Raw genomic sequence first — 26,719 nt, 5'->3', positions numbered from 1 at the left:
CATAACGATATTGTTAACGATATCGTTGCTATTTGTGACGTAGCAACGATATCGTTAATGAAATCGTTATGTGTGACAGCGACCAACGATCAGGCCCCTGCTGGGAGATCGTTGGTCGCTGAATAAAGTCCAGAACTTTATTTCGTCGCTGGACTCCTGCTGACATCGCTGGATCGGCGTGTGTGACACCGATCCAGCGATGTCTTCACTGGTAACCAGGGTAAACATCGGGTAACTAAGCGCGGCCCTGCGCTTAGTTACCCGATGTTTACCCTGGTTACCATGCTAAAAGTTAAAAAAAACAAGCACTACATACTTACCTACCGCTGTCTGTCCTCCAGCGCTGTGCTCTGCACTCCTCCTGCACTGGCTGTGAGCCGGAAAGCAGAGCGGTGACGTCACCGCTCTGCTTTCCGGCTCACAGCCAGTACAGGAGGAGAGCAGAGAAGCAGAGCGCAGCGCTGGAGGACAGACGGCTGTAGGTAAGTATGTAGTGTTTGCTTTTTTTTACTTTTAGCATGGTAACCAGGGTAAACATCGGGTTACTAAGCGCGGCCCTGCGCTTAGTTACCCGATGTTTACCCTGGTTACCGGCATCGTTGGTCGCTGGAGAGCGGTCTGTGTGACAGCTCTCCAGCGACCAAACAGCGACGCTGCAGCGATCCGGATCGTTGTCGGTATCGCTGCAGCGTCGCTTAATGTGAAGGGGCCTTAACTCTCTGTACAGAGTGAGACTGAGCAAGACGCTGGGACCGACGTCCCTGCTGAGCAGACTCCACTGCGGCTGGATAAGAATGGGAGACCGCAGCGGAGATGGCTCAAGATTCCCCCTGTGCAGAAGCGGGAACTCGAGACCTAACACCGCTGCTCTATAACCTAGTAAAATCTTTAAAAGTGATAAAGACATTTTACAACTACTTTTACAATATTGTGGTTCCATCTTCCCATTCTAACATTGTGAAATAGATTCTAATATACAAATTTGCTACAGAAGATTGGATGAAGTGATTTGAAAAAGCAATAAATCGTATTTCATTTATTACAAATCATCAAAAATGTGTCCTAAGTGTTAGAGAACGTTTTTTTCAATGGACACAGTAATGTAAATAATATATTTTGTTATTACCCTGACATGAAATTATAGTGACTTACCCTGACATCAAATTATAGTGACAAGAAACATCTACGTTAAATAAAAATATAACTTGACAATAAAACCAAGGAGTACATGAAGTTGTACCTGCAGAAGTTCGGCTCCACCTATAAGCCGAAAGAGGGTGTTGAGTTTGAATAACGCTCTAGAGGTTGGGCTGCAAACCATTCCAAAACAACGAGTCACCCACACCACCAACATCTAAATGGTATAACCACTTATTAAATTTGACAGCACATTTCATGTGCTGGACCTTGACCATTAATTCATCCCCCTTCTCTGGTTCATAGCAAAGAAAATTAACCAAATTACAAAAATACAATTTCCACTGCATTTTAGCCCTGACACAAAATGACCTGCTTATAGTCCAGTAAGTGCTAGGACTGTCTCTTTTTACAAAGGCTCAGTTTTGGGATTCATACAATGTTAGTGCAGAGCTATCTCAGAAATGTCAGCAGGCAGTTATCAGTATATCTGTACACACAGTAAAGGTACCGTCACACTTTAGCGACGCTGCAGCGATACCGACAACGATCCAGATCGCTGCAGCGTCGCTGTTTGGTCGCTGGAGAGCTGTCACACAGATAGCTCTCCAGCGACCAACGATCCCGAGGTCCCCGGTAACCAGGGTAAACATCGGGTAACTAAGCGCAGGGCTGCGCTTAGTAACCCGATGTTTACCCTGGTTACCATCCTAAAAAAACAAACAGTACATACTTACATTCAGCTGTCTGTCCCTTGCCATCTGTTTGCTGCACTGACTGCTGGCCGCAAAGTGAAAGCAGAGCACACCACAGCCACAGCGGTGAGTCACCGCTGTGTGACTCACCGCTGTGCTGTGCTTTCACTTTGCGGCCAGCAGTCAGTGCAGGAACCAGACAGCAAGGGACAGACAGCTGAATGTAAGTATGTACTGTTTGTTTTTTTACGATGGTAACCAGGATAAACATCGGGTTACTAAGCGCGGCCCTGCGCTTAGTTACCCGATGTTTACCCTGGTTACCAGTGAAGACATCGCTGAATCGGTGTCACACACACCGATTCAGCGATGTCTGCGGGGAGTCCAGCGACGAAATAAAGTTCTGGACTTTCTTCCCCGACCAGCGACAGCACAGCAGGGGCCTGATCGCTGCTGCCTGTCACACTGGACGATATCGCTAGCGAGGACGCTGCAACGTCACGGATCGCTAGCGATATTGTCTAGTGTGACGGTATCTTTAGGTGGAGGCTTTTGGATGTTGGTCTATTCTTAAAGGGACACTGTCACCTGGATTTGGAGGGAACAATCTTCAGCCATGGAGGTGGGGTTTTTGACTCACCCTTTCCTTACCCGCTGGCTGCATGCTGGCTGCAATATTGGATTGAAGTTCATTCTCTGTCCTCCATAGTACACGCCTGCGCAAGGCAAGATTGCCGTGTGCAGGCGTGTACTATGGAGGACAGAGAATGAACTTCAATCCAATATTGCAGCCACCGGGTAAGGAAAGGGTGAATCAAAAACCCCGCCTCCATGGCTGAAGATTGTTCCCTCCAAATTCAGGTGACAGTGTCCCTTTAAGAAAGGCAGCAAAGAAAGAACTTCTCTCGAACAAAAAACCATCAAGGATAGACTGACATTCTGAAGGAAGTATAAAGATTAGACAGCAGAGAGCAGGGATACATTTTCTATACACAGTATAGAAAATACACAGTGCACGGCTTCTTCACACAGTCCATCAGAAATACACAGTAACCGGCTTTACTTTGCAGTCCCTACACAGGCAGACTTCCCTTTGTCCAGTTTCCCTGGGGCGCCCGCCCGCTGATACCAAGTCTCTACTCACGCCATGCACATCACGCTATCCTCCGGATTGCAGGCTGGCAATACAAGACAGCCTGGGACACAGGGTGTCAGTTCCTTTTGCCCCTGTATTGCTCCACACAAAATGAGCTCTACAAATAACTTCTCTGTCTGCTTCCAAAACAACACTGACACACCTGCCCCTCTACTACAGGGCTTTTAATCAGTCACTGCTTCACTATTCTAATTACAGCCACACCTGTGTCTGCAGTACGCCCTCATGGCCTCACTAAGCTTCTATGCACATTCTGGAGAGCACATACAACGCCCCCTAGCTGTAACAGGGGTCACTGCCGCACATATCCTCCCCCCTGTTCATACCTGTGGGGTTGAACACTTGTTACCCCATAAGGGCGCGAGACAGGGCATCGCTATGCCCCTGTGACATCCCTGCTCGACACTACACTAAGAAACCAAAGTAGTGACTGGAACCATCGATCGGCACATGCATCCCTCCTCTTTATGTTTTTCCACCACACTTCATTACGCGACCAACCCCCTTGTTCTGCATTACAGAAGCCAAGCCCTCTTTTCTGTTTAACCGTAGATTTGGGCCAGTTTTGGGTGGTCTCGATCTTGTTTATTTTGGGCACACCAACCCCACGAGTGATCCTGTCACCTAAGTATCTGCTTTCAGGCCCCTGGCACCGTTTCCTCTGTACCTTTACCCGTGCCAGTCACTATATCACGCTGAAACGCCACGGACCGCGCTGGCAACTCCGAGCGTATATCTGTACTACGCCGCACCCGAACCTGAGCCTCCCGACACTGCTGTCTAGCGAGCGCTCTATCTAATTTACCCTGACCCCCAGCCCCATCCTTGACCGGTGCCAGAGGGTTCCTCGTGCGCACGTCCCCAGTCGCCTCTGTGACCATACACTCCCGGTTCTTCTCATACCTGCATCTTTTATATCTGCATTTCCGTGTGGGACCCTGGATCTGAGCTGTACCAACCTTACCAGGGAACACCTCCAGCTCAGGGTTCAGTGGGGTCCCCACAACCTCTACTGCCACAACCTGTAGAGGGAGCCTATCGGGCTTACACTCTAACTCTAAATTGGCGACCCCTGTGGCATACATCTTAGGATCTTCGGGTTCTACGCCCGAAACAACACTTTAGTTTCTCCTGCCATTACCTCAAGGGGGAGCCTATCGGGATTACACTCTGTCCCTAGCTTGGCGACCCCTTTTTTGCAGGTATCTCAATATCTTTGGGTTCTGCACCTGGTACAACACTTTCCGTGAGAGGGTTGACCCTGGTTTCCCACAAGGACCAAAACAGGGGCAAATCTCTCCCCAACACAGCCCCATATGGAAGGGTCTTTGCCACTCCCACCACATGCTTAATGTCAACACATGGTGTGGAAAAATCAACCTCCGCGGTCGGGTACTCCCGGATTTCCCAGTGGATACCCATCACCTCCACTTTTAGTCCTTTGCGGTTGTCCCCGGCAACAAGGGACTGATGGACCAGAGTCACTTTACTCCCCATGTCCAGGAGAGCCTCTGTTTGGCACCCATTCACAAGTACCTGGCATAATTCTGGTTCTCTGCCGGCTGTGCACGTAGTGGTGATACAGACAGGCTGGGCACACATAGACTCCTGACCAGTGTTCCCACAGTCCATGGGCTTAGATGTCACCGAACAGTTACTAGCCCCATGCCATGCCTTTTAGTAATACACAGTAAACAGATTCTTCATCCAGGCCAAAGGAAAATACACAGTACACTGCTTCTTCACACAGTCCATCAGAAATACACAGTAACCGGCTTTACTTTGCAGTCCCTACACAGGCCAGACTTCCCTTTGTCCAGTTTCCCTGGGGCGACTGCCCGCCGATACCAAGTCTCTACTCACGCCGCGCACATCACGCTATCCTCCGGATTGCAGCCTGGCAAAACAAGACAGCCTGGGACACAGGGTGTCAGTTCCTTTTGCCCCTGTGTTGCTCCACACACAAAGAGCTCTGCAGACAACTTCTCTGTCTGCTTCCAAAACAACACTGACACACCTCCCCCTCTACTACAGGACTTTTAGTCAATCACTGCTTCACTATTCTACTTACAGCCACACCTATGTCTGCAGTACGCTCTTATGGCCTCACTATGCTTCCATGCACATTCTGGAGAGCACATACAGCGCCCCCTAGCTGTTACAGGGGTCACTGCCTTACACTTTGCATAAACTTGATGTATTTGTTAATAAAAGTTTAAAAGCTGAAATTTTTATAAATGCACTTCAATAACGGCAAAAACACTGAAGTAGAAATTTAGTGAAAACCAAAATTTGTGTCAGTCTAAAACCTTTTGGACACAACTGTACAGCACAACAATTTGTGACTAAGAGTTTTGATGAGCTAATAAATTGTCAGGGCCCTGGTTCAGTGGACAAGTCAGTATTCTGTGGTCCCCAGATGGGAGCCCTGACAACTGCCTCTTACAGTTCTGGCAAAAATTAAGAGACCACTGTAAAATGTCCAGTTTGTCTGATTTTTCTCTTTATAGGTATATTTTTGAGTAAAATGGAAAATTGTTCTTTTAGTCTATAAACTTCTGACATGTCTGACTTTCCAAGTAATAAGTTTTTTATTTTTTTTCTGAAAAAGAAAAACGTCAAAATTAAAAAAAACAAACAGTGCTTTCAGACCTCAAATAATGCAAAGAAAACAAGTTTATAATCATTTAGAAACAACAATACTAATGTTTTAACTCAGGAAGAGTTCAGAAATCAATATTTTGTGGAATAATCATGATTTTTAATCACAGCTTTCATGCATCTTGGCATTCATTCCAACACTCTTTCACACTGCTTCTGGCGCAAAAATGTAAGCAGTTCTTCTTTGTTTGATGGCTTGTGACTATCCATCATCCTCTTGATTACATTCCAGAGGTTTTCAGAGGTCTGAAGATTGGGCTGCCTATGACAGTGTTTTGATGTGGTGCTCTCTAATTGTTTGCCGCAACTGTATTTGCCAGAATCTGCAGATCTTCTTTGGATTAGCCAGCCTGGCTAAAAAAAGGAAAGGCGGAAACCGCTTGTAAAAGAGAGGATTCTGGAACTTTTATCTGGTGACATTCTAATAAAACATATAAAGACAACTGCCTAAAGAAAATATTTCACAAATGTCCAAACCACAATTCCCTACATAGCAATATGACTTGCATTGCGATCAAGAGTGGCTTTTGCTTATCTTCTTAAGTTTCTAGGGCCCCCTGATACCAGCCCAATTTTGACCATGGCATGGCCAAAGGTTAGTGGTCGTTTTCTACAAGAAGCGGTATTTTAAGTTAGAAATTGACAGTTTTTAAAACTAGTGGATAGATGTCAGATAAACCAAGCTCTGCCAAAACAAGTATACTAAACATCTAGTACATCTTTTGATGTCCAATGACTTTAATGCGGTGTTGTATTTTTTTTGTAGTATTTTTAAAGGAAATAAGTTTGAAAAAAAAAAGTTGGTTAAACCATTCACCGCATACAGTACAATATAATAGCTTTTTTTTGCTATGTATCTCCTTTCGTTTTTAACAAGACCTGATTTCTGTGAATATTTCCCATATTGAGAGCAGGAAGATGGTTTCTCCCGTGTGAGGTTTTAATTGTCAATAAGATTTGATTGTGTAAGAAAATAAAAGTGGATTTACACTAAAATGTTTCCCACGTTCAGAAGATTAAAATGACTTTGCCCTTATGTGAATTCTCTGATGAGAAACAAAGGAAGATTTCCGTTTAAAACATTTCCCACAATCTGAACATGAAAATTGCTTCTCGTTTGTGTGAATTTTTTGATGATTGAAAAGATATGATTTCCAATGGAAAGTTTTTCCACATTCTGAACATGAATATTGCTTCTCCCCAGAGTGAATTTTTTCATGTGCTACAAGATCAGATTTGTGGCCAAAACATTTCCCACATTCTGAACATGAAAATAGCTTCTCCTCAGTGTGATTTCTCTTATGTTTACGGAGACTCGATTTATCGGTAAAACATTTTCCACACTCTAAACATGAATAAGGCTTCACCCCTGTGTGACTTCTCTGATGTTTACCAAGATTTGATTTATCTGTAAAACATTTTCCACATTCCGAACATGTAAATGGTTTTTCCCCTGTGTGAATTCTTTGATGCCTAACAAGATCTGAATGCTGGTTAAAACATTTACTACATTCTGAACATGGAAATGGCCTTTCTCCAGTGTGAATTCTCTCATGTTTCGCAAGATTTGATTTAATTGTAAAACGTCTGCCACATTCTGAACATGAAAATGGTCTTTCTTCTTTGTAAACTTTTTGATGTTCAACACTCCTTTGGAGATGATTATTTTGTTTAACAGTATGTAATGAATTAGTAGATAGGACTTGTTGAAAATAATCAGATGATGAATCTTTGCTTTGAACGGTTGTAGGTATAGTTGGAATGTATAAATACATTTCATGCACATCTTCTATCACACCACGATCATCTTTTATAAAATCTGAAGATATCAGATGTCCTTCTGAGCTTCTAGTGTAATTTTCTGCCAAGAAAAAAATATCTGGAATTAGTTTCTTAAATTCTAGGATCAGAAAAATTATAATTTGTTAAAGGGACACTGTCACCTGAATTTGGAGGGAACAATCTTCAGCCATGGAGGCGGGGTTTTTGATTCACCCTTTCCTTACCCGCTGGCTGCAATATTGGATTGAAGTTCATTCTCTGTCCTCTGTAGTACATGCCTGCAAAGGCTTGTGCAGGCATGTACTACGGAGGACAGAGAATAAACTTAAATCCAATATTGCAGCCAGCATGCAGCCAGCGGGTAAGGAAAGGGTGAATCAAAAACCCAAAAACCCCGCCTCCATGGCTGAAGATTGTTCCCTCCAAATTCAGGTGACAGTGTCCCTTTAAATAACATTTCTAAATTAAAATATCAACATAAATTGCTAATCATATAGCAAATTTCATTGCAGGAAAAACTCTGTAATTTGGGCAGGACAAACTATCCATCTAACATGTATAAATAGAATATATTGAATTTCCTATTATTTTGTTCTCCTGGAAGATAAGCCACCAGAGATGTCTGGTTGAGACTTAATTCAGAACCGAAATTATGTGTATGGTGAAGCTGAGGGAGGTAGCTGTTGGCCAAACAAACATTTGTCCAACAGCTATCTAAGAAGTGTAAAGGTACCTTCACACTGAGCAACTTTAGAGCGATAACGATAGCGATCTGTGACGTTGCAGCGTCCTGGATAGCGATCTCGTTGTGTTTGACACGCAGCAGCGATCAGGATCCTGCTGTAACATCGCTGGTCGAAGCTAGAAGGCCAGAACTTTATTTCGTCGCTGGATCACCCACTGTCATCGCTGGATCGGCGTGTGTGACGCCGATCCAGCGATGTGTTCACTTGTAACCAGGGTAAACATCGGGTTACTAAGCGCAGGGCCGCGCTTAGTAACCCGATGTTTACCCTGGTTACCATTGTAAATGTAAAAAAAAAAAAAAAAAACACAACATACTCACATTCCGGTGTCTGTCACGTCCCCCGCCGTCAGCTTCCCGCACTGACTGTGAGCGCCGGCCGTAAAGCACAGCGGTGACGTCACCGCTGTGCTGTGCTTTACGGCCGGCGCTGACACAGCCAGTGAGGGAAGGTGACGGCGGGGGACGTGACAGACACCGGAATGTGAGTATGTTGTGTTTTTTTTTTACATTTACAATGGTAACCAGGGTAAACATCGGGTTACTAAGGCGCGGCCCTGCGCTTAGTAACCCGATGTTTACCCTGGTCACCCGGGGACTTCGGCATCGTTGGTCGCTGGAGAGCTGTCTGTGTGACAGCTCTCCAGCGACCACACAACGACTTACCAACGATCACGGCCAGGTCGTATCGCTGGTCGTGATCGTTGGTAAATCATTTAGTGTAACGGTACCTTAAGCACTTAGCACAAAGCAAATCACTATCCAAATGTCAGCGCAAGGACTTAGGTATGTCATGATGTTAGGCTAGCATGCTTTTCAGCTTTGATTTCCAAGTATTTGCTGAAACAAGAATCTTTATTGTTTCATGCTTCAATGTGCTGTTTTTTATTGGTTGCCGCAACATGGCAATAAAGTGATAAAAACATTGTATCTACCCCAAAATAGTCAATAAAAATGTCAGCTCGGCACGTAAAAAATAAGCCCTGTGCATACACAAGGCTAGGATCCCCATGCATATCGCCATGGAGCGTGGCTTCCTCAGGGCAAAGTGAGGGGTGAGTTTCAAATGTCAAGCTTATATATTCAATATAATATGATTTTCCCATGTAACAGGTGTTGTGAAATGAGACGGTGTCCAAAGAAAACAGATACACAGGCGCAAAGAAATCAGCTGGGTACCATCAGTATCCACGTGTGTCCGATATAGAGGAAGTACATGTTGCAGCACGCAGGACCTGTGGGTCATATGACCTCGCCTGCATAGTACAGATTGAATAGTCTAGTGTGAACATATGTAGGTTCAATCACACCACTGCGCATGCGCGGTAAGCCAGAGCAGAATGGATTAAGAGAACCCACCCACTTCCTGGAACATTTCTCTGCCTGGCTGCCGCACTTCATGTCCTCAGAACTCCCAACCCTTATCCTGGGAGACTTCAACATCCCCATTAACAGCCTCACTTCCACATCTGCATCCCAGCTTCTTTCACGAACCACTTTTCTAGGCCTCTCACAGCTCTCAACCTCTGAAACACACAAAGACGGTAACACCCTTGACCTGGTCTTCGTCCGGCTCTGTTCAATCTCCTACCTAGATAACTCACCACTTCCCCTCTCTGACCACAACATTCTCTCCTTCACACTCACAATTCCTCGCCCACCCCAGCACCCTCCTACCTACCACACATTCAGAAATCTACATGCTATCAACCCTCACACGCTTTCAGACTCCCTACACTCATCATTGTCCCCAATCTCCTCTTTTTCCTGTCCTGATCTGGCTGTACATCACTACAATGACACTCTTAGAAGCACCCTGGACCAAGTAGCGCCCCTCACCCTCAGAACCTCCAAGCACAGAGTAAAACTGCCCTGGCTCACATCGCAAACCCGATTTCTCCAGCGATGCTCTATGAGTGCTGAATGCTTATGGAGGAAAACTCGCACACCAGAAGACTTCATACACTTCAAATTTATGTTAACCCCTTTCTGCCATTGGACATACTATTCCGTCCATGTGGGGTGGGCCCTAATTCCCAAGGACGGAATAGTACATCCAGAGCGATCAGCCGCGCTCACGGGGGGAGCACGGCCGAGTGTCAGCGGACTATCGCAGCTGACATCTGGCACTGTGTGCCAGGAGGGGTCACGGACCGCACCCAGCACATTAACCCCCGGCACACTGCGATCAAACACTCGGGGCTAAAAAATAATTTTTATGGAAAAAAAAAGAATTTTTATTTTCACGGCTCTGCGTTATAAACTGTAGTGAAACACTTGGGGGTTCAAAGCTCTCACAAAACAACTATACGAGTTCCTTAGGGGGTCTACTTTCCAAAATGGTGTCACTTGTGGGGGGGTTTCAATGTTTAGGCACATCAGTGGCTCTCCAAACGCAACATGGCGTCCCATCTCAATTCCAGTCAATTTTGCATTGAAAAGTCAAATGGCGCTCCTTCGCTTCCGAGCTCAGTCATGCGCCCAAACAGTGGTTTACCCCCACATATGGGGTATCGGCGTACTCAGGACAAATTGTACAACAACTTTTAGGGTCCATTTTCTCCTGTGACCCTCGGTAAAATAAAACAAATTGGAGCTGAAGTAAATTTTTTGTGAAAAAAAGTTAAATGTTCTTTTTTATTTACATACAGGTATAAACATTCCAAAAATTCCTGTGAAACAACTGAAGGGTTAATAAACTTCTTGAATGTGGTTTTGAGCACCTTGAGGGGTGCAGTTTTTAGAATGGTGTCACACTTGGGTATTTTCTATCATATAGACCCCTCAAAATGACTTCAAATGAGATGTGGTCCCTAAAAAAAAGTTGTGTTGTAAAAATGAGAAATTGCTGGTCAACTTTTAACCCTTATAACTCCCTAACAAAAAAAAATTTTGGTTTCAAAATTGTGCTGATGTAAAGTAGACATGTGGAAAATGTTACTTATTAAGTATTTTGTATGACATATCTCTGATTTAATTGCATAAAATTTCAAATTTGGAAAATTGCGAAATTTCCATTTTTTTCACAAATAAACGCAGGTAATATCAAAGAAATTTTACCACTATCATGAAGTACAATATGTCACGAGAAAACAATGTCAGAATCACCAGGATCCGTTAAAGCGTTCCATAGTTATAACCTCATAAAGGGACAGTGGTCAGAATTGTAAAAATTGGCCCGGTCATTAACGTGCAAACCACCCTTGGGGTAAAGGGGTTAAAAACCTATAAATCTGCCCTTCACCTTGCCAAACAGACCTACTTCACCACTCTGATCTCCTCACTATCCAACAACCCCAAGAAACTTGGTGATGTGGCCTCCCACTTTATAGAGAAAATAGATAACATCCGTCAGGAAATCCGCTCCCAGCCACAAAGTGCTGTGACTCCCATCCCTCCCTGCATTTCCCCTGGCTTACTCTCCACATTCGATCCCATCACAGAAGAAGAAGTCTCCAGGCTCCTCTCTTCTTCTCATCCGACTACATGCACTACCGACCCCATTCCCTCACATCTCCTCCAGTCTCTCTCTCCAGTCGTCACAACTCACCTAACTACAATCTTTAATCTCTCCCTCTCCTTTGACATTATCCCCTCCTCCTTCAAACACTCTATCATTATTCCATTACTAAAGAAACCTGCTTTCGACCCATCCTGCACAAACAACTTCAGACCAGTTTCCAATCTCCCCTTCATCTCTAAACTCTTGGAGAGCCTGGTCTACTCCCGCCTTACCGGTTACCTCTCCACTCGTTCCCTCCTAAACCCTTCACAGTCTGGTTTCCGCCCCCTACGTTCAACAGAAACGGCACTCATCAAGGTGACCAATGACCTTCTGACAGCAAAATGTAACGGTGACCACTCTCTGCTCATTCTTCTCGACCTTTCTGCAGCTTTCAACACTGTTGACCACCCTCTCCTACTCTCTAGGCTCCAGTCACTAGGCATTAAGGACACTGCTCTCTCCTATCTTTCTGACCGCTCCTTCAGTGTTCTGTTCTCTGGCTCCACTTCATCTCCTCTTCCTCTCGCTGTCGGGGTACCTCAGGGCTCAGTCCTTGGCCCCCTTCTCTTCTCCCTCTACACGGCCCCAATTGGACAGACCATCAGCAGATTTGGCCTTCAGTGCCATCTTTATGCTGGTGACACACAACTATACACATCATCCCCTGACCTTACTCCCGCTGTACTACAGAATGCCAGTGACTGTCTGTCCGCAGTCTCCAACATCATGTCCGCTCTCTATTTGAAACTCAACCTCTCCAAAACTGAACTCCTTCTGCTCCCGCCGTCTACTAACCTCCCTAAATGTGACATCTCCCTCTCCGTAGGTGGCACTATAATAACACTCCAGCAGCAGGCGCGCTGTCTGGGTTTTATGTTTGACTCCAATCACTCCTTCACATCCCATATACAATCTCTTGCCCGCTCGTGCCGCTTACACCTAAAGAACATCTCTAGAATTCGTCCTTTTCTCACCATGGAAACAACAAAAACCCTCACTGTCGCCCTGATCCACTCCCGCCTGGACTACTGCAATGCTCTACTAATTGGCCTCCCCCTGGCTGCCTATTCATTACAGGATACAATTCAAAGTACTTTTTCTCACCCACAAAGCTCTCCACAGTGTGGCACCCCCTTACATCTCCTCCCTCATTTCGGTCTATCAGCCTAACCGACCTCTGCGCTCTGCAAATGACTTTCGATTAACCTCTGCACTCATCCGTACCTCCCACTCCCAACTCCAAGACTTCTCCCGCGCTGCGCCAATCCTCTGGAATGCTCTACCCCAAGATATTAGGACCATCCACAATTTACATAGTTTTAGGCGCTCCCTCAAAACACATTTGTTCAGAGCGGCCTATCAAGTTCCCTAATCAAAGTCATTTTATGTTTGTGTGTGTAGCCCATTCACTATCCCCATTTATCCCCCACCCCCTGAAGATGGCTGGACCATCATTGTAAATACATCATTGTAAATACACACCTGTACTTTGTATCTCCCCCACCTCATTGTAGATTGTAAACTCTCACGAGCATGGTCATCTTATTTTGCTTTAATTATTGTATTGCTAACGTTATTACTTATGACTGTTGTGTTTGAAACAGCTGTAAAGCGCTGCGGAATATGTTGGCGCTATATAAATAAAGATTATTATTATTATTAGATTGTAAGCTCTCACGAGCAGGGTCGTCTTATTTTGCTTTAATCATTATATTATTGTTAACGTTGTTACTTATTACTGTTGTGTTTGAAACGGTTTACCGTATTTTTCGGACTATAAGACGCACCGGACCATAAGACGCACCCCAAATTTGGGGTGAAAATTGCAGAAAAAAAGATTTTTTTATAACATGGGGGTCCGTCTTATTGTCCGAATTTACAGTATCTTATGGCGGTGGCAGAGCAGGGTCACAGGAGGCAAGGTGTCGGCAGAGGTGGGGTGATGCTGGGATGAGGAGGTGCTGGGATGAGAAGGTGCTGGGATGAGAAGGTGCTGGGATCAGGAGGTGCTGGGATCAGGAGGTGCAGTGAGAGATATGGCATGAGAGGGGTCCCTGGCGTACCATGCAGGCTTACCTAGGTGGTAGAGGTGCGGTGGCAGAGGTCCGGTGGCAGAGGTGCGGTGGCGGGGGTGTGGCGGCAGAGGAGGCGCAGTAAGCGGGGTCCCTTTCCCCGGTATGGTGATGCAGCAGGCCCGGTATGCAGCAGAGCCGGGTGAATCCTCTTGTTATCGGTGGGCGCGGCCATCTTCCTGAGGCCGCGCGTGTGCAGATGAAGCGCTCTGCTCCCGGGGCTTCAAGAAAATGGCCGCGGGAGGCCGCGCGTGCGCAGATGGAGATCGCGGCGGCCATTTTCCTGAAGCCCCGGGAAGCAGAGCGCTCCATCTGCGCACACGCGGCCTCCGGAAAATGGCCGCCACCACCGATATCAAGAGGATTCACCCGGCTCTGCTGCATACCGGGCCTGCTGCATCACCATACCGGGGCAAGGGACCCCGCTTACTGCGCCTCCTCTGCCGCCACACCCCCTGCAACCGCACCTCTGCCACCGGACCTCTGCCACCGCACCTCTGCCACCTAGGTAAGCCTGCATTGCGACTATTAGACGCACCCACCATTTTCCCCCCTTTTTTGGGGGGGAAAAAGTGCGTCTTTTAGTCCGAAAAATACGGTAACTGTAAAGAGCTGCAGAATATGTTGGTGCTATATAATGATTATTATTATTATTGACATACTGCTTTGCTACTTGAACTGTTTCATTCATATATATTTTCTTTTGCTCTATTGATCATATTCTCTCAGGAATACCTTGTTTGTTCAAGCACACAGATTCATACATGTAGCCTGTCACTTTATATTGGATCAAATCGCTGTTTTTATTTGTTTCTAAACGTGTCTTTTTTGTCTTGCGTATCTGTATTTTAATAAAGTTATTGATTTTATTTAACGGTGATCCTAGCCTTGTGTTTGCACACTTCTTTTTCTCCCATGTTTTCTGTACTTCACTAAGTGTGTGGCTAGTGATCCTGTTAATTATCTTGTAGTACCGTCAGTGCCCCCCTGTGCTGGCACATAGCCCCCTTGTGGTGCTGGCACTTGGCCCCCTTGTGGTGCTGGCACTTGGCCGCCCCAGTCACTATATGCCCCCCTGTGCTGCTGGCAGGTACGTGTTCATTTGACCGTGCGAAATCACCGCGCTCTATACATTGTACGAGGACGTTTATCTTGTGGAGACTGATCATCTCCGCAATATAAATTGACATGCTGCTGTCTGGAAAGACGCACCGCATGTCCCTCTCCTCAAGGAAGCCATGGGCGCTGGTGCACACATAGTGGAAATGAGATTCCTTCAAATGCCATCCATTAGCCGCTCTGCAAATGTACGCAGCATCCAACCCGCAGCGTTTACTGACCGTGGAAATGTACCCTTATAAAGTTTTTGAAAATTAAACAGATATTGCGTTTCACGCAGATTTCGTGTGTGTGTGTGTTTTATTTAACTTTTAATTTACCATTTTAGTAATGATGATGATATCTTTCAGGAATACCTTGTTTGTTCAAGCTCACAGATTCATGCATATAGGCTGTCACTTTTATATTGGATTGATTCGCTGTGATTACTCGCGTGTTTTTTTTTTTTCCTTCCCCAGGAGTGTTTTTGGTGTATTATACTCATAACATCCCTAGTATATCCTTTCCCAGGTGCACACAGTGGAGGAGTCTGGTTGGTCTTTACATGGTCTTCCAGCTAGTATTTATATTAGCTTCAATGGCTTTTTAATTGTTTTTTTTTTTTTTTTGTGAATCTGTTTATTAAAATTTTCAATATATCCAACAAACAATTGGTAATAACAAAATGAATCAGAAGTCATAAACTCAACCCAAACCCTCCCCCACCCAGGAACCCCAATCTCTGCATGCGCATAGCTGTCAAAGCTAGTTACGGAACTGGTTGCCGCCTATCCGCTGTAATAAGTACCATTGTGTGTTTTTGAACTGCGCTCTCAGCTTCTCTCTAGTCTCCAAAGGCAGAGACGGGATAAGAGTAGACCACGTAGACAAAAATCTGCCTGACATTTTCTCCTTATTAGTCAAAGCATCCATCCAATCCATTTTAAATATGAATTGGATCTTTGTACGAACAAGAGAAAGCGATGGAGTTGCTGGGTTTAACCATTGATGTAGTATGCTCTTCCTGGTCGCCGAGGCCCATATCATGAGTGTAGCTTTGATATATTTGGATAATTTGTGTTGTGCCTCATCAAGAATGTTAAAAATAGCCCATTGAGGGGTGAGCGCAAAACTGACTCCACACAACTTTTGTAGCTCATCATGAACACTACCCCACAACTCCTGAATTTTCGGGCAGCTCCACAGATGGTGATAGATATCCGTGTTGCGGGATTTACATTTAGAACACAAGTAGACTGAGACAGGAGACATCCTAGATTGCAGATAGGGCGTGATGTAGGCTCTATGTAATATTAGTAGAGCCATGTCAGTGTAGCTACTATATGATAGTACTTTTCTTTGCGCTAGTGTAGCGTCAAGAAGATCCTCCACCTTGAGACCTGGGAGGTCTCTCAACCATCTAGCCACTCCCGTAGTTTTCCCTTCCCACGACCATTTTTTGCGTATTACCGAGTAGATGTTACTTATAGACGCCGGTTGTGTTCTTGTATTTCTGATAAATCCATCTAGGTTTGTCCTCCCCTCTCCCGCCCCTCCAATCGGCCGACACTTCTGTGCTAAACTGCGCGCCTGAAGGAAATGGAAAGGATTGTTACTAGATAGTGGAAAGCGTTGCGATGCCGCCTCAAAGGTTAATACCGAAAAATTAAGATCCAGTAGATCGATTGCTTGCCTACAACCCTGAGAGGCCAGACGTCTATAGAAGGATGGTGCGGAGCCCCTTAAGAACCCCGGATTATCCAAGAAAGGCTGATATGGGGACAAACCTGCCCTTAGTTTACAAATCTTTCTACAACGTCTCCACGTCAGTACTGTTTGCCACAAAGTCGGATGATCCCGTATCTCTACCGGAAGAACCTCCCCTTTCAAATGTAACAAAGCCGACAATGAGATATGCGGGTAAAATTGTTGTTCTAGGTCAACGTTGGCGTAGTGAGAGACCCCCCTTTATCCAGTCAATGGCATATCTAAAATTAGCTGCTAAATTGTATCTACCCAGGTCAGGAAAATTTATTCCACCTTCTGCCCTTGTCGCCTGCATTTTTAATTGTTTTTAACCCCTTAGTGACAGAGCTAATTTGGTACTTAATGACCGAGCCAATTTTTACAATTCTAACCACTGTCACTTTATGAGGTGTTAACTCTGGAACGCTTCAACGGATCCCGCTGATTCTCAGATTGTTTTTTCGTGACATATTGTACTTCATGTTAGTGGTAACATTTCTTCGATGTTACTTGCGATTATTTATGAAAAAAAAACGGAAATATGGCGAAAATTTTTAAAATTCTGCAATTTTCAAACTTTGTATTTGTATGCCCTTAAATCACAGAGATATGTCACAAAAAATAGTTAATAAATAACATTTCCCACATGTCTACTTTACATCAGCACAATTTTGGAAACAAAATTTTTTTTTGTTAGGGAGTTATAAGGGTTAAAAGTTGACCAGCAATTTCTCATTTTTACAACACCATTTTTTTTTTTAGGGACCACATCACATTTGAAGTCATTTTGAGGGGTCTATATGATAGAAAATTACGAAGTGTGACACCATTCTAAAAACTACACCCCTCAAGGTTCTCAAAACCACATTCAAGAAGTTTATTAACCCTTTACGTGCTTCACAGGAACTGAAACAATGTGGAAGGAAAAAATGAACATTTAACTTTTTTTTGCAAACATCTTAATTCAGAACCATTTTTTTTATTTTCACATGTGTAAAAACAGAAATGTAACCATAAATTTTGTTACGCAATTTCTCCTGAATACGCCAATACCCCATATGTGGGGGTAAACCACTTTTTGGGCGCACCACAGAACTTGGAAGTGAAGGAGCGCCGTTTGACTTTTGCAATGCAGAATTGGCTGGAATTGAGATCGGACGCCATGTCACGTTTAGAGAGCCTCTGATGTGCCTAAACAGTGGAAACCCCCCACAAGTGATGCCATTTTGGAAACTAGACCCCTTAAGGAACTTATCTAGATGTGTGGTGAGCACTTTAAACCCCCAAGTGCTTCACAGAAGTTTATAACGTAGAGCCGTGAAAATAAAAAAAAAAATCGCTTTTGTTTACACAAAAATGATCTTTTCGCCCACAAATTCTTATTTTCACAAGGGTAACAGGAGAAATTAGACCACAAAAGTTGTTGTGCGATTTCTCCTGAATACGTCGATACCCCATATGTGAGGGTAAACCACTGTTTGGGTGCACTGCAGAGCTTGGAAGTGAAGGAGCGCCGTTTTACTTTTTCAATGTAGAATTGTCTGGAATTGTCTGGAATTGAGATCGGACGCCATGTCGCGTTTGGAGAGCCCCTGATGTGCCTAAACAGTAGAAATCCCCCACAAGTGACCCCATTTTGGAAACTAGACCCCCCATGGAACTTATCTAGATGTGTGGTGAGAACTTTGAATGCCCAAGTGCTTCACAGAAGTTTAGAATGCAGAGTCGTGAAAATAAAAAATATTTTTTTTTCCACAAAAAAGATAGTTTAGCCCCCAAGTTTTTATTTTCACAAGGGTAACAAGAGAAATTGGACCCCAAAAGTTGTTGTCCAATTTGTCCTGAGTGCGCTGGTACCCCATATGTGGGGGTAAACCACTGTTTGGGCGCACGGCAGAGCTCGGAAGAAAGGAGCGCCGTTTTGGAATGCAGACTTTGATAGAATTGTCTGCGGACATTATGTTGCGTTTGCAGAGCCCCTGATGTACCTAAACAGTAGAAATCCCCCACAAGTGACCCCATTTTGGAAACTAGACCCCCCAAGGAACTTATCTAGATGTGTGGTGAGAACTTTGAATGCCCAAGTGCTTCACAGAAGTTTAGAATGCAGAGTTGTGAAAATAAAAAGACAACAGAACTCACAGAGCAGCAGGAGGACCCAGGGACACCGGTAAGTATGATAGGGTCCCAGAATCCCCCTATTTCTCTGTCCTCTGATGTGCGATCACATCAGAGGACAGAATTACACTTTGCTTTTTTTTTTTTTGCGGTCGCCGGTAAACAGTTAATTACCGGCGATCGCAAAACAGGGGTCGGTAAAACCGACCCCGATCATGCTCTTTGGGGTCTCGGCTACCCCCGGCAGCTGAGACCCCAAAGATTCTCCCGGGGCCGGCCGCCATTTTAAAGATGGCGGCGCCCACCGGGAGCCACGAGGAGCACCGGGGGAGATAGGTGAGTATCGGGGGGCGATCGGGGACCCCTTTTCTCTGTCCTTTGATGTGCGACCACATCGGAGGACAGAGAAATTAAAAAGAAATCGCATTTTTTTTTTTTTTTAGCGATCGCCGGAAAACGGTTAATTATCAGCGATCGCAAAAGCGGGGTCGATAAAAAAAACCCCCAAATCATGTTCTCTGGGGTCTCGGCAGCCGAGACCCTGGAGAAAATCCGACTCTGGGGGGCGTTATTAACTTTTTCCACAGAGCCGTTAATTAACGGCGCTGTGGTTTAAGTACCCTTAGCGGCCGCCGTTAAAAGGCGTATCGGCGGTCGCTAAGGGGTTAAACGTGTCTTTTGTTTTGCGTACATATTTGTATTTAAATAAAATTATTGATGTTATTTAATGGTGATCCTAGCCATGTGTTTGCACACTTCTTTTTCTTCTATGTTTTCCGCACTTCACTAAGTGTGTGGCTAGTGATCCTATAAATTATTTTGTAGTGCCCTCAGTACTTTTTCCAATAAAAAATAAGCCCTCACGCATCCTCAGATCCCAAAACAATGGAGACTCTATGGGTCTCGGAAAATGGCGCTTTTTTTTTTTTTACAAACTTTGGAATTGTTTTTCACCACTTAAATAAAAAAAAGAACCATACATGTTTCATATCTGCGAACTCATAATGACCTGAAGAAACATCGTGTCATGTCCGTTTTAGCATTTAGTAAACATGGTTAATAACAATTTGGAATTGAATTTCTTTTGCAATATCACCACATTTGGAATTTTTTTCCAGTTTTCCAGTATTAAGAAAGTACAACTTGTTCCGCAAAAAAACAAGCTATCATAAGGCCATATTGACGAAAAAAAGTTATGACTCTGGGAATAAGGGGAGCAAAAAACTAAAACGCAAAAAGTAAGAAAATTCCAAGGTCATAAAGAGATTAAAAAAAACACACAAAAATATTGATATATGTAAACTAGTTTTCCCTCATCAAGAGATCAGTACACCCAATGGGGATAATATAAAAATGATATGGCGACTACACTTATAGTCCTCAAGGGAAAGCCTAATTGGACCCAGAAAACACTAATCTTTCCTTAGGCCGGTTACACACGTCCAGATAATTCCAGTACCTTATAAAAACGGTACTGGAGTTATCCGTGTCCGTGTGCTCACATGGCACATCAGTGTGGCACACGTGCGGCAAACGTGTGCTGCCCGTATGCCCACTGGGTACCACATGCACCGTGCAGGAGACAGCGCTAAAGTTTAGCGCTGTCCCCTGCATCGTGCTGAATCCGCGATTCATATCTTCCCTGCAGCAGCGTTTGCTGCAGGGAAGATATGAATAATAGTGTTTAAAATAAAGATCTATCTTCCCCCCGCCCTCCCACCCCCTGTGTGCCCCCCCCCTTTCCCCCGCTGTTCAGAAAATACTCACCCGGCTCGCTCCCTCGCCGGCGCTGCTTCCTCTCCTGGCTGCAGCTTCTCCTGTATGCGGTCACGTGGGGCCGCCGATTACAGTAATGAATATGCGACTCCACCTCTGTAAACACTATTATTCATATCTTCCCTGCAGCAGCGTTTGATATGAATCGTGGATTCAGCACCAGTGGGGGGGACAGCGCTTACTGTAGCGCTGTCTCCTGCACGGCACATGGACAACGTCCGTGTGCGGTACGTGTTTTACACAGACCCATTGACTTTAATGGGTCCGTGTAATACGTGCGCTCCCACGAACACTGACATGTCTCCGTGTTTGGCACACGGAGACACGGTCCGCAAAAAATCACTGACATCTGAAAAGATGCATTGATTTTTATGTGTCTACGTGTGTCAGTGTCTCCGGTACGTGAGGAAACTGTCACCTCACGTATCGGAGACACTGACGTGTGAAACAGGCCTTAGATGTCATTTCTACTTAAGCCATGGAGGTTGGCACCCTAGGATTATGAAAGTGACGCCACCACTCGTCGCCAGCTGTCCCTAATGAACCCTAACCTATCTATTATTAGATCATATACCAATACACAATCAAAAGTATATACAAACTAACAATTGTAACTCATATTACACCTCATATGTAGGGTCAGCAATGGGTTATGGTATAGTGTATGAATAAATAGTCTAGACTATTACATATTACACCTCATATGTAGGGTCAGCAATGGGTTATGGTATAGTGTACGAATAAATAGTCTAGGCTATCATAAAACAGAAAAACAAGAATATAGTAGAGATCAGGAAACTCCCCTATTCATTAGCATTGAAAACATAAGGCAATTGTCCTATAAATAGAACCCAGGCCCACCTACACAGTATAATGTCCCCACAAAGCCCACCTACACAGTATAATGTCCACACACATCCCCACCTATACAGTATGATGTCCCCACACAGCCCACCTACATAATATAATAATTCTACACAGCCCCCATACAAGGTATAAAGTCCTCACAAAGTCTCCCTGCACAGTGTGATGTCTGCAAACAATCCCCCATGCAGTATGATGTCCCTCATATGGCCCGTCACAGTAGGATGTTCCCACACGTCCCCCTTGCTCAATGGTATGTTACCATGCAACCCATTGGCACAGTATTGTGTCCCCACCGTTTACCAAAATGTACTGTAAAAAAAAAATCTCCCGCTGCTCCAGACAGACATAGATTGAGAGCTGTATTGACGTCATTGCGCATATTGCGATCTCAGATGCACAGGTTCGATGATGGAAGTTTATAGCCCCCCATTCCATCATTATTTTCACCGGTATCTGCATCCCAGTATTTCATCAGCTGCTCTCTGTAGTGTTTAACCCCTTCATGCCGCAGCCAATTTCTTTTTTTCTCTTTTTTTTTTTTTTTTTTTCATTTTTTCCTCCCCTTCTTCCAAAACCAATAACTTTTTTTTTTATTGTTCGGTCCACATAGCCATATGAGAGCTAGTTTACTGTGGGATAAACTATACTTTTGAATGATTCGGTTTATTTGGTTTATTTTATCATGTGATGCACTGGAAAGCGGGAAAAATATTTAACGTGTGTTGAGATTGCAAAAAAAGTACAATTCCACAATTGTTTTTTTCAGTTACCAAGTCCACTATCTGATAAAACTGACCTTTGTAAAAAATAATTGCCATGTGTTGCCATTTTCCGAGACACATAATATTTTCAGTTTTCGGGATATGGGGCTGTGTGAGAACTTATTTTTTTGCATCCTGAGCTGATGATTTGATAGTCTCTTATTGCATTTTAACGCAATGTTACAGTGGCCCAACATTCATGTGTAAGGGGAGGTCAGACGTTGACCAAGCAAGTATTCCGCAGACATCTATCATTCGTCCCGTCGCTTGTACAATACCAATTTTAAAGAAACTGGATTTATTGGTCACTACTCACCTGTGCTGTTATCTGTAGGAATCTCCTCTTTACACTGTTCACCACCCCTCACATATGTCTCTGTAGTATTAATATGTGGCAGATCGTTAACCTGAAAGAAATAATGTAAAAGTCACAGACAGATGGAGAAGACACATCTATGATCAGCTCTAATCCTGCCATGTCCACTGTTCTCATTATACAAGTATAAAACATATAATACTGGTGGATAAACCAAGACCTTCACAGCCTTCTACACATCATAGGACAGACATTTTGTCTATCTACCTGATGATCCTGAGGAACATTGGAATTATTTCGGTTACAGTCCTGTGGAAGAGGAGGATGGGGACATCTCTCTGGTGTTGTCCCGTTACTGGATAGAACTGGAGGAAACACATGCAGGTACTGAATTATTTACTTACAGATAATTATAGGTCGTGTGTGTTTAGTCCTGTCTATTACCTGGTGATGTGAGGGGCTGGAGAACCTCCATCATGATGCCCTTGTACTGATCTTTGTGTCCTTCTAAATACTCCCACTCTTCCATGGAAAAATGGATGGTGACATCCTGACACCTTATAGGAACCTGACACATACAATGATACAGTCATCTCCCTGATCTCTTGATAGCATTACTATATAATGTCCCAGCATTGTCAGCAGTGTCACCTCTCCAGTCAGCAGCTCAATCATCTTGTAGGTGAGTTCTAGTATCTTCTGGCCATTAATGTCCTCGTGCATCAGGAGGTGAGATGCAGGCCCCGTGATTGGGCTCAGGGGTCTTCCCCATCCCTCAGACACAGGGGCCTGACAGCGCTCACTAGAGGTCTTCTTCACTATTGTGTAATCCTGGTTATGGAGAGACACATTAATAAATCTCACTTCAGACATTTCCAGAGTCGACACCTCTCCAGTTCTCTCTGTTATTCCCATATATACAGAAACTCTCACCTCTCCAGTAAGCCGAAAGAGGATCTCTAGGGTGAGGTGCAATATTCTCTCTGCCATCTTGTCCCTGTCGCAACCCATCCTAGACAGTCAATCAGAAAAATTCTCTTATATAGAAGATCTCTACTGAGAAGATCTGATATTTTAGGAACCTGAAGGAGTAGAAGATGTAACGTCATAAAGAATCCCATATAATAATAATATGACTGGAGATAATAAAGAGAAACATATGAGGCGATGTAATGTGTCGATGTTTACTACCACAATTTAGGAAGAATCCATGGATGGTAAATGAAAATTGTTTCCAAGTGGAAACGGCTAACATAAGGAACATTAAAATATTTTTCAAGTCCCTGGAGGATAAATCCACAGTTGTATTAACAGCAGTGTCAATATCCTGTTGCAAATAATGGGAGATGTTTTGTGAACAGTTTCCAAGTGAATTTGTGTAGAAAAACTACTACAGTGCATACAATCACTGCTTTAGTTTGATGTACTGATTGGGGCCCAGCTTCCTCACATTGGAGGCTCCACCCAGGCAGGACTTTACCTCAGAATTTTTATTGCTGCTTCTCTGACATTTTTTGCTACCAGGTGGAGAAGCCAATTTTATGGATTTTTACCAGAGGTTTGCTCCAAATTCTTCCCAAATCCTTCTGATCAGTAAGAGAGAGTTGTGTTTTTATGAATGGTCCTGTGTGTACATTGGCCTCCACTATCACAATAGTTCATGTGGTACAAACACCACCACTGTCCTCCGCAGAGAAACACCTGACTGGCAGGAAAGAGACAGAGGCCTCAGTCATTTCTTACACTGCTGAGGTAAAATAAAACTTGAGCTCTGATTGGTATCTGTGGTAAGAAGAAATCTGAGATCTGATTGGTTGCCCTGGTGATTTGAAAGCTCATTGGTTGGTTTGGACAATAAAGACAGTTTTACTTTAATAACACGACAGAACAAGAAGAGTCATCATGTACAAACCACACAAGCGATGTGAAACGGTCTTGTTTTCGTACCCCGCTCTGTACATGGTTAGGACGTAATGTCACCAATGTGCTGTTCCTTCATGTAGTGATGCTTAGAAGCAGAACAACAGAGTCCTTTTTAATCACCATTTTATATGCCCAAACCTATCAGCTGTTGGTCTGTGGCAGCCATTCCTCAGAGATAATATGGATTACAGGTCATAAGACCCCTACAAAACCCTCTATTGTTATTACGCCCAACAAAAAAGTTATAAAGTAAGTTATAAATACCCCATCTTTCATTTTTGCATTTTCATTTTTCCCTCTTCTTTATACAAGACTATATTAATTTTTATTTTTCTGTCGACCTAGCCATATGAGAATTTTTTTTTTTTTGCGGGATGATCTGTAGTTCTGAATGACTCCATTAGGCTGTGTGCCCACGTTGCGTTTTTTATGCGTTTCTGCCACGTTTTTTGCATCAGCGGAAACGCTTAAAAAACGCATTCCCATGCAATCCTATGGGATTCTGCAGTCGCTGTGCCCATGCTGCGGATTTTCCCGCTGCGGAATCACATAGCGGTAAAATCCGCAGCATGTTCATTATTTCTGCAGAATTGTGGCGATTCCACAGCCATGGGATTGCATTGAAACGCTCACTTTACGCACGTGGCTATGCCCACCATGCGTAAAGTGAGCGCTTCATGAGGAGACTCTCCTTCAGGCCCTGGGATCCATATTCATGTAAAAAAAAAATGAATTAAAATAAAAAATATGGATATACTCACCATCTGATGGCCACCTGAGTCCTCCCGGCTCTCAGCGGTGCATGCGGCGGCTTCTGTTCCCAGGGATGCATTGCGCAAATCACCTGAGCTGACATCGTGGTCACGTGTCTGTGATGTCACAAAGGTCCTTCCCTGGGAATGAAATGTACCGTGAGCGCCGCTGAGATCAGGGGCCGTCGGAAGGTGAGAATAACCATATCTTTTTTTATTATTTTTAACATTCTTTTACTATTGATGCTGCATAGGCAGCATTAATAGTAAAAAGTTGGTCACACTTGTCAAGCACTATGCTTGACAAGTGTGACCAACCTGTCAATCACTTTTCCAAGCGATGCTACACATCGCTTGGAAAACACAAGCATTCTGCAAGCTAAAAACGCTTGCAAATCACTTGTGTTTTGTGGGAAAACACATTGCGTTTTACCCGTGGCAGGGAGTTGCGGAAATGCTGCAGACATTTCCGCAGCATTTCTGCAATGTGGGCACATAGCCTTAATGTGTTGTGATTGACAGCGGCATTTAAGGAGTTAAACAGCAGCAATCAGAGCTCGCTTCGATCATGGTTGTTAGACGCAGATGCTGGCAGCATAATACAGTCGACACCCACCTACCCATTGTGAATCTTCTGAGCCCAATCCATGCACCCCGACACACTCCTTAGTGGTGATATATGCAATGGTTAATGGAAGGATTGAACATACACCTTATACCCAGATATCTTACCTTAGTGAAAGTTATAGCTCGGTACTGAAGAGTTTATAGGGGATGTCCAGTACTTTACATTGATGGCTTATCCTCAGGCTAGGTTATCAATAACAGATCAGTGGAGGTGCAACACCTGTCACCCTCACCGATCAGCTCTTCCTAGTGCCAGCAGCAGTTATATGTGCTTACAGGACCTGTAATGATGTCACAGTCATGTGATCAGCCATACGGAGGGGAGGAGTCAGGGATCTCATGATCTGACCTGAGTTGAACACAGATAAACTGAGATGTAACCATCAGAGGATTTCTGGCATATTGAGGATGGTCAAACCAGTTATTTTCTCAATCAAGGGAAGCACCTTTGACCAAAAAATATTATAGCTAGGGCACCCCCACCATATGTGTGACATTGTCCCCTCCCCCTTCCCACACCTCCAACATCTGTCTGAGACCACTGGGTACCATCTATGGGGGATCGCCAGTACCCGGTACCATCTAGAGATAATTTTGAAGGAGGTTTCCTGATCTTTGGACCCTTTTGAGATTTTATGTATTAGGAAGAAATGCTTATCCCATTGTGAGTCAGAGAAGGATTTCCCCAGTTTCCTTTCCCATGCATCGCAAAATGCAGGCGTATTGTCAGTTACCTGGGCAATGAGGAGATTATAAATTAGGGTGTAGGAGTGTGTAGGGGGGTACGATGATAGGCACAGTTTTTCAAACTTTGTGAGATCTCTATGAAGATGTGCACGCTTCTTCATAGTTGAATAGAAGTGTTGTAACTGACTATATTCAAAATGAACCTTCTGAGAAGCATCTCTTCCCTGTAGCAAGTCATTCAGGGGGAGCAGTGAAGTATTGGAGATGACATAAGAAAAGAATATCGGATGGGATT

General features: G+C 44.2%; 1 protein-coding gene across 2 annotated transcripts; it reads right to left on the bottom strand.

Moving 5' to 3' along the window:
• Positions 1-5,560: 5,560 nt before the first annotated feature.
• LOC138664022 (oocyte zinc finger protein XlCOF8.4-like) lies at positions 5,561-26,037 on the bottom strand. 2 transcript variants are annotated; one of them, XM_069750426.1, is made up of 7 exons: positions 25,843-26,037; positions 23,369-23,517; positions 23,087-23,266; positions 22,880-23,003; positions 22,703-22,800; positions 22,436-22,526; positions 5,561-7,510 (listed from the first exon to the last, which is right to left on the bottom strand). In XM_069750426.1, exons 2-7 carry the CDS (start codon positions 23,444-23,446, stop codon positions 6,666-6,668), a joined length of 1,416 nt encoding a protein of 471 aa, XP_069606527.1. In that variant the 5' UTR covers positions 23,447-23,517; positions 25,843-26,037; the 3' UTR covers positions 5,561-6,665. The 2 variants fall into 2 exon arrangements, with proteins under 2 accessions (XP_069606527.1, XP_069606528.1); XM_069750427.1 differs by having other exon boundaries at positions 23,369-23,447; positions 25,843-26,013.
• Positions 26,038-26,719: the final 682 nt, after the last annotated feature.

Source organism: Ranitomeya imitator, chromosome 2, assembly GCF_032444005.1.
Source record: "Ranitomeya imitator isolate aRanImi1 chromosome 2, aRanImi1.pri, whole genome shotgun sequence".
In the NCBI taxonomy this organism is placed as follows: domain Eukaryota; kingdom Metazoa; phylum Chordata; class Amphibia; order Anura; family Dendrobatidae; genus Ranitomeya; species Ranitomeya imitator.
This window is presented reverse-complemented; position numbering and strand designations above follow the sequence as displayed.